At 42.5% G+C, this 9010-nt stretch overlaps 1 protein-coding gene across 5 annotated transcripts in view; it reads left to right on the top strand.

Annotated features, from left to right (window-relative positions):
* Nucleotides 1–9010, top strand: part of AGAP1 (ArfGAP with GTPase domain, ankyrin repeat and PH domain 1) — a 679540-nt gene that overhangs the window by 175687 nt on the left and 494843 nt on the right. For all 5 annotated transcript variants that reach the window (XM_019523354.1, XM_019523357.1, XM_019523355.1 and 2 more), the window contains exon 2: nucleotides 8597–8655. In XM_019523354.1, the coding sequence (XP_019378899.1) occupies nucleotides 8597–8655 (59 nt within the window). The remainder of the gene's footprint in view (nucleotides 1–8596; nucleotides 8656–9010) is intronic.

The following is a 9010-nucleotide window of genomic DNA, read 5'->3' as shown; positions in this document are numbered from 1 at the left end:
CTGCGCTTTTCTAGGCTAAAGAGCCTCATAGCTCTCAGCCTGTCGTCATAAGGTCTGTTTTCCTGACCTCTGATCATGCGTGTGGCTCTTCTCTGGACTCCTCTCAAGCTTCTCCACATCCTTTTTGAATTGCAGGGCCCAGAACTGGACGCAGTACTCCAGTACTTACTTGCTGATAAAAGCAGCTGCATCTGGAGCGGCTGGTGGGATGGGCATTGAGAGCACTGGCTGGCGGAGGAGAAAGGGGAGGTGGGGGGCCAAAAAATAGAACAGTGCGGGGGAAGTGGGGAGTGAAAAGAGAAGCTCTGGTGCTGGGGCTCCTCAGGGTAAGTGGACAGAATATCCATGCACCGATTTGACACAAATTGAATGAATTTGATACTACAGGTTTATCTTAAACTGTGTTCTGCAATTTTTAGACTGGTTTGTGTGCATAGAACTTGTGTTCTGTTACAGGCTTAGACTGACTGGCAGTCACTGAGACCAGGCCTATAAGTGCAGGGTTGGTACCGGGTATGAGCCAAGTTTAAATCGGGTGGCCATTTTGAACCTGATTTAACCTTCCACATGTCTGTACTTAGCCTAAGTGTAGAAGCATCAGAAACACAGACTTTCAGTTCTTCTTTGCATGATTCTTCAGAAATGGAACTTCTAAATATAGTTGAGGTTCTTCAAGTTCTTCTGTGTCTAAGCCCAGGAAAACATCTGAGTCTTTGACAACAATTGGATATAGAGCTACTGTCACATTTTACTACTGTTGCAGATTATTTGATCATTTTACAACAATTTCCTTGTGTATGTTTCTTTTTGATGGTAGTATTCAAGAGCAGAATCAATTTCCACTACTGGGTTCTCAGTTAATGCATTCTCTGTACCTGTAGCTCATTTTGTAATCATACCAGTGACTATTATCTTAGATTTCTTTTTCCCAAGCCCATAATATTATTTTTTTATTTTTTGGCAAGATGGGGGAGAAAATGGGTGGGACCAGGGTCAGGATTCTGGGGTCAGACCTGAAGAAGGTCTTGCATTCGAGAGCTTGTCTGACCGTATCCTAACTATAGCATTGGTCCAATAAAAGTTATCACTGTAAGATGGGTTCCCAACCCCCAGGCTGGGCTGTGAAAGGTTGGCCGCTGGTCCCCAGGAGGGTTGGCTGCTGTACTGGAAGTGACTGTGGACTGGGAAAATGTGGACTGGAAGTGACTGACATACTGTGGACTGGCAGACAACCCTTTTGCTTGCAGTATGCCGGTCACTGCTGGTCCGCGTGGTCCATGGTCACTTCTGGTCCGTGGTTTGCCAGTCCTCAGCATAAAAAGGTTGGGAACCCCTGCCCTAAGAAATGTTTGCCTCTTATATAATCTCTGGACCATCACAGCTACAACATCACACTTTACACTCAAGTGTCTCAGGCAGGTTTGGGTTTGTGAGAGATTTGTTCACCCTGTTTCATGCTTTGGAGACTTTTGGATATATAACATCTAGTTTTATTTTTAGTTACGCCTGATGATCTAAACAATGGACTCTGTGCAAATTATTCTAGCCCCGAGTTGTTTTGTACCTTATATTAAGGAAGAAGGGCTTTCTCTGAGATGGTTGTTTTCTTAGTTAATAAGAATATTTCTGGGGATTCAACAATACTGCAACAAGATTAGGGGAAGAGGAGGCATTAATCTAGTCTTTTTACAGGTATCAGAAACACGTCTTGAATATTACAGGAGTAGAAAATGAGACCTTGAATGTGGAAGTTACTTGAGTCTGCCTGTTGATCTTAAGCTTAATCTCCCATATGAAACTAAAACAGGACATATTTATCCTGAATCAGTAGCTGAGATCTTTCAGGTTTATTGGAACCATCTACAGTTAGCTGTAAACTGACCTCTGATACGAGTATTAAAGGTAGAGATCTTCAGGGCTTAGGCTTATTACCTTATTCAAGGCTCAGTTTTAGCTTTTTTATAGTTTTCTTTGTGAGTGCTTTAATATAGTGGATTGAACATACAACTGTAGAGTAGATTAAATGTGCAAGGTTTGCTGTTTGAAATCCTGCATTAGTATCAGACTTAAAAATGGGGATCTATTTGGTTCCATTTAATGGCACTCTTATGAGTTTGCTAGTCTGCCTTCTACAATAGATCTTACTACTTGTTAGAGCTTTTTAGAGGGGGCTGATTCACTAGAGGATTAGATTTTTCTTCTGTTTTTGATTTGTGATTATTTTTTATCTTTGCCATAAGCCACAGTATTTTGTTTGGATTTAGTTCAAATTTATAAATATTTAGAAACCTAATTTTTAAAGAAGCCCTGTGGCAGAAACTAATCGATGTAATGACTTTTAAATTACCATATTTACTTGAATCCATGATGAAGTTTTCCCACCAATCAGCATACAAGGAAACCTTGTTAAATACATTGTCTATTATTAAACTGCTGACAAAAATAGCATGTGCTCAGCAATGGAAACCAACTATGAAGTTGATTAAATGCAGCCAACCCTAAGCATGACTATTAGACACATGGTTCATACTGGCAAACGTTCTGATGGGAACCTACCACAAAGATCTGAATAAGATATATGGTAGTGCCCGTTGAGTGCCCTCAGTGTTAACTTTTTTTCCAAGTCATGTAAGCCACTATGCTACATATTTTTTGACAACTTCTTCACTCCCACAGAGGAGTTGCGCCTTTCTTTCCCATTGTCATTGATTCCTGTTTCTTCATCACCTTAAACATCTGGAAAACATCACCAAATGGTCGCTCCTGTTGCGTGTGATTGTCAAAGTGCTGCTTAAAAGTGTGTTTATGGAGTACCTGTGCTAAAACTTGCAGCAGTTTCAAAAAAGTTAAAATGCATCAATTCTGGATGAACTAAGTGCATGGGTACTATATGTAAATTACAACAGGTATGATTATTTCAAGTTCACTGTTTTGAGATTTACTCCTCACTTCCATGTGCTCAAAGAGAACAGGGTCTAACAGTAAGGAGAGGGGGAAGGGGCTGCAGGGGGAAGAAGTTGAGGGGAAGGCAGAGAGCAAAGGGGCTACTTGACCCCCCCCCCCCCAATCCCCTCTCCCCCCGATTTATTTTCCCTGCTATAGCAGTGGGAGGTTGAGAAATTCAAGACAAACCTCCAATAATTAGATTTTATTCCTGGAAAATTGTAACAAATGTATACATTTTCCATATATAAAATCTAATTATTGGGGAATCATCTTACATTCAGTGTTTTCTTGCATTCAAGTATATATAGTATTTTAAATCTGGGGCACCGTGGTGTGGAAGAGGAGAGGTTACTTGGGAATTCTAGTTTGACATGGAAGAGAGTAGTATTGCAGGTTTTTATGTTTATCTGTCTACTTTTTGTCTCCTTCATTATGACTGCTAAAGTAGCTCCAGGTAGACTGAAAAGATGTTTGAAACTAGGCAAAATGGTAGGTTTTATAATTTTGCAAGTGCAAACAGGGGACATTTTTAATCTCTTAAATATAACTTTGGATATCTGAACTAGAAGTGCTATAACTACTTAGGGGCTGTTTGTTGTAACTGACCTATCTGGAAGTGGAGTTTGAAAAAAAAATGGAGTGATATTTCTTCTCTCCTTCACTGTCATTGGATCTGTAATTGCTAAGCTGTAGCACATACAGATTTAAATGCATTTGAAGTTGGTATTTTGTAGCATGCTTTGAAGGTTTCTGCTGTCTGCCCAGAGACATATGGCAGCAGTGCACAAGGCAGCCCTGATTGGCTGACCCAGACTACTCGGAGTCAGCCTGTCTCCCTGCAGAAAAATGTGGGACTGTAAAAAGGGCATGTATTGTTCCCTGTTCGCTTGTGGTAGTAGAGTCCATCTGAGAGAGATGCTGTCTTCTGGGGGTGGGGAGTAATGCACCCTGGAATGATGGAGTACTTCTGTAGCTTCTCTTGAAAGGGTTAGTCATACAGACATTCACTCTCCCAGGAGTGATAAAACTAGTTGTTCCCAGGTTATTTTTTCTTTTGGAGTTACCATTTTTGGCCTGAGAGAAAAACCCTGAACATCTCTACACTCATGGTTTCTACTGGGAGAGCAGTGACTATCCTAGGAGAAACTGAATGTCTGTATGTGGCTCTGATTTCTGTTCATCTTGGTTTACTTAATAACATATTAAGTAATCATTGGCTTACCTTGTCTCATAATTAATGTATGTTTTATAAAAGGTCACATACACTCAGAAGTAAAGGAGATTAAAAACCAGTGAAGCACAATAATATTGCAGCTTGTAACCTTTTATGTAAATGGCATGATTATAGTAACCTACATGAAAATACTGAAGAGACTTGCTTTGCCTAAACATAGCATTAACTCCAGATCTCAAGTTCCCGTGGGTAAGGACAGACTCTTCTATGCATCAAACTTGTTGAGCAGGCTCATTTAATATTCAGGTTATAACACATAAATCTAATAGGGCTGTGCAAGGCTTCAGACCCTGCTTTGGATCCGGAGAAGCTTCGGATGCCAAAGCATCTGAAGCACCATGTCCGGATCAAAGCATTGGCTTCGTTAAGCTTTCTGAAGCATTTCGGAGCTTCCAAAGCACTTCAGAAAAGCTTCAGAGCCGCTTTGGAGATCCGGCCATAGGGTATAATGAGGAATCAGTGAAATATCTATAACTTTCTTGTTTTTTGTCTGATTTAGATGAAACTTGCAGGGGTTTCAGGAACCAGCTCAATACACCGTTGCTAGCTAATGTGGTCGGAGCTCCGAGGCAGCTCTGAAGCTTCGGAACTGCTTCGGCTGGATGAGAGCGGGAGCCCGGTCCGGAGCTCTGTATCGGATCCCTGGCATCTGAAGCGGCTGGATCTGAAGCCAGATCAAATAGCTGCCTACTTGCACAGGCTTAAATCTAATAGTAACTTTTCCTAAAACAGGGCTTTAAAATGCACCAGAATTCTCGTGTACCGGTTTATTTTATTGGCTGGAAGCTTCTTCCTCATTTTCTTTGATTAGGAGTGACTTAAATCCTAGTTTAGTATGATTGCCAAAATAGATTTGTAGCTCTGAGCCTATAAAACTCCTCTATGTTGTAGGGGACCAACAGGTGCTGTTCCCTCAAAAGACTTAAATGAGGTTTGTTAACTTTACAGATTACTGAACAGTGTAACTCATTGCAACTGGGCTGTGTCTGGAGGCTTTTTCCTCTCTTACTACTTTGGCTGTAGTTAAAGGGTTAACTTCAGAACTATTGTATGCATCTCAATATTGGATGTAGTTACATTGGGTTGAAAATTTATTATTGATTTAATGTAGTAAACAAACTTTACCTAAAGTGTCAAGATTTTACCAAAGCTTGGTATGAGAGGTACATTTGGTATTTGTTGCATTAGGCAGTAAGTACTATTTGATTTTTCTCAGGTTGGCTGTGAAGGAAATGAGCCTCTCATCATAGGAGTGGAATGTTGTCAGCGGGGATACCAGTCTGAGAAAGTTTGTAAATGGCTGTAGAGAAACTGGATTGGAGTATTGTAACCATGATGGTAGGAAATACGCAAAATGCAAAACTATTTTGGAGTTACCTTTTATTTCACCAAACTTTTTTTTCCTGAGCACAAAAAACATATTTTAAATCTCTCTCAACTATATATAGTTTTTCCTGTAAAAGTCCCCAAAACAAACCAAATGAGAAAAAAACCCTTACTTTTCTCTGTAGAAACTGATCATTTTGGCATACATTAGTAAGACTTTTAATGATGTCTCAAGTTTAGATTGAAATAGTGATACCTCCCACAATATCTTCCTCCTGGCCTGTTTCAGTGTATGCCTCTCAGATCTTGGAACCTTTAGTGTCATCCAGCTTGTCAAGGAATCATGTAATTCTCATAGGGGATTCTGGCTACAGTCCCATTTTATCAGCTGTTGTTACCTTCGTTTTGGATGTAGGTCCAGACCTTGCAATTTGGAAACAATGGCAGTGGTGACCAATAACTAGATAGACAAGTGTTTATTGGAACCAAATCTTTTGGAAGCAGGGTGGGGAAATCTATCAGATGTCTCACTTGCTTGTCATTTGTCCTTTCTGTGAGATTTTTGTAGGTCCCTCTCCTTTCTTTCTATACTGGGTAACTTTTTTCTCAGATAAAGAATGTTTCCCCTCTGCTTGAAGGAGTCATTATCAGTATTGTTCAGTCCTTTTGTATCTGCAGTTAATAAGAATCATATCCCCTTATTAACTATTTTTAGCCCTTTGTTCTGGAAACTCCTAGCTTTGATAAAATGAAGCCTTTTAACTTGTTGGTAGGAGGAGGTAAGATACCCTCAGGCTAGGAACAGAAGTTACACATAAACCAGTTTGAATGTAGTATCAGACTTAACTGATTTAGGTCAAACTAGTTTATGGAACTTCTGTTCCAGATCCCATCCTCATTCAACTTAACTCACAGTCCTCCAGTATCCCAGGATGCTGTGTAGCCCTGTGCTGTGCTGTCTGCTTCAGTGGAGGAGGTTGCCATTTTTTCTCCCCAGTCCCTTCTCAGCCAGCCTGCCGGCTGAGGAGGCACTATCACCAGCAAAATGCACCCCCCTCGCCCGGTTTTGGACTCCCAGCCAGGCTGTGCCCATCACAAGGGGTGGGAGCCCCAAGGGGGGGGCATTCCCCTTCCATTCCCTCCCCAGCTGGTCTGCCAGCCGAGCAGGGTTGTGGCCAGGTGATCAGCCCAGCTCCTTGCAGTAGGGGCTTTGCTCCCTTGCCCAAGCCAGGAGCTGGGCCTATCACTCAGTCATGTCCCTGCTTGGCCAGCTGAGGAAGGAGTGGAGGGGAAAACAGCTCCCATTGAGGGCATCCCTTCCTCCCCTTCTCCCTACACCTGGCATAGCCCAGCTGGGGGGCTGAAGCTGGGCAGGGGGACCATTCCCTTCCCCCACTTCCTCCTTAGCTGCCCCCCTGGCCAAGGTGCATGGCCAGGTGACTGACCCAGCTCCTGGCTCTGGGTTTTGGGGTGGGAGTTCCCCCCTTCCTGGGACACCAGGAGACCCCAGTTGGGGGTCCAGTGCCTGGCAGAGGGGAGGGTTTTCCACCTGCCTCAGCTGGCCCCAGACTGAGGGGTAGTGACTAGGGAGGCCAGCTCTGGGCACAGGGAGAGAGGGAGAAACACCAAAATGGGGGCTTCCCCCCTCGCTCCTTCCCCCTGCCTGGAGGAGACCCTGACTGGGGTTGTGGTGTGGAAGGGAGTGGGGCTGAGGAGGGGGGTTCCCCTCAACCCCCTCCTCAGCTGGCCCAGACTGATGAGGGGGCATGGCTGGGGGGTGGGGGGGAACCAGCTCTGGGCACAGGGAGAGGTGGAGAAACATCCCAATGGGAATTTCCCTCTTGTTCTGGGGAGACCCCAGCTGGGGGTCTGATGGGTGCATTTCCCCGAAACCCACTCCTCAGCTGACTGGAGGCTAAAGAGGGGGGTGTCTGGGGAAATTGCACATCTCCGGGCTCTGTGCACTGGCCAGCAGGCTGGGAGGCATGTTCTAGTGCTCCATGGCACCTGATATGGGCCACTGAAGGGGTCTGGCTGCCTTTCACTTTTGAAAAGTGAACATGAGTTCACTTTCTTATTGGTTCAACCTAAGCAGTTGACAGAAACTTGCCAAGGTTAAATCAATTTAGCCGTGGATTTTTCAACTGTCTGTACTTAGCCTCAAAGTTCAGTTCAGTTCAGACTTCCAGTGCATGCCAGAATGCCCTTATCAGGGAGTGACTGTACTGCATTTTTGCAGAGGCACTGTTAAATTCAAGTACCTTTTAAGTTTCACTTTGGGTCTCAAACTTTTACACATCTGCTTTTAGAATATTAAATAGCAGTTCTAGAACTGTCACTTAAATTTAGTTTACCCAAGAGGTTTCCCTGTGAGAGATTTGAAATAAACTTTAGTATATTTATGTAGTTGGGTAGAATGGGAAATGAATGTTACTAATGGTAGCTGTTGACATTCAGGAGATCTTCATGCAAAGATTGAATTGTACATATTTTAACTGCAGCAATAATACCTGTTCGATCACATCATTTTACTAGCTATGGACATGTCTTCTGTGCTAAGTCATTACAGTAATTTTCCAATGTCTTTCCAGTAATTTATACAATATAGTAAACGTTTTCTGAGCTGCTAGTGTTAGAATTTACAGCATTTATACACGTGCTCTTGGAGCTGCTCTAATTAAAACACACAAAGCTTCTCATGTATCAGCATCCCTGTGCTCCAAAATGGTGTCAGGGGTGCTTTATCTAAAGCTTGTTCGATGAGCTTTAGATAAAGTGCCCCTGCTACCATTTTGAAACACAGGGACACTGATGCACAAGATGCGGGAAGCTGCTGGAGTGTGATAATTGCCATGCTCCAAGAGACTCAGTTAATCAAGTCTGCTCCGATGCCCTGGGATTATAGCATGTCAAAGTAGTGTCCGTGCTCCTGGATAGGCATCTCAAGTGTTAATTTTCCCTGAGCTTTGGAGAAGGCTTCTGGCATGATTTCTGTTTGAGGCCTGTGGGCTCTGTTGGCAGCTATAGCATAAGTAAAGAGTACAACTTTGCTTATCTAATTGTAATTTTACTAAATATTTTGTTTTACAGATGCCTTTGTAAATAGTCAGGAATGGACACTAAGTCGATCAGTGCCAGAGCTCAAAGTGGTGAGTAATAAATTTGTTTATACTTGCTCATTCCTTTTTTACATTATATTCTTCATATGTTGCACAAAACTATAACTATTTTGTGAGGCTATATACTGAAATCTACCAAGTTTTTTTAGTAAATGCATTTACATCTTTTAAAACTGGAGTATAAATGGTAAAGAAATATATCATAAATGCTATTTATGTTTAACACATTTTATTTACTACTCTTAGCCTCAAATTATTACTTGGGGCATGTTCATGCTGTCAGAGGCCTACTGCAGGGAACGCTTCAGTGAAATACAGCATACCTAGTCTGTGCTCTCCACTTGGCTTATGCTAGTAAACTTGCTGTTTTAAGCATGCTTTATTG

Source organism: Gavialis gangeticus, unplaced genomic scaffold (assembly GCF_001723915.1).
Source record: "Gavialis gangeticus isolate Ggan-Ray unplaced genomic scaffold, GavGan_comp1, whole genome shotgun sequence".
NCBI classification, from domain to species: Eukaryota; Metazoa; Chordata; order Crocodylia; family Gavialidae; genus Gavialis; species Gavialis gangeticus.
The sequence above is the reverse complement of the archived record's forward strand: the minus strand, read 5'-3'. Positions and strand labels throughout refer to the sequence as shown.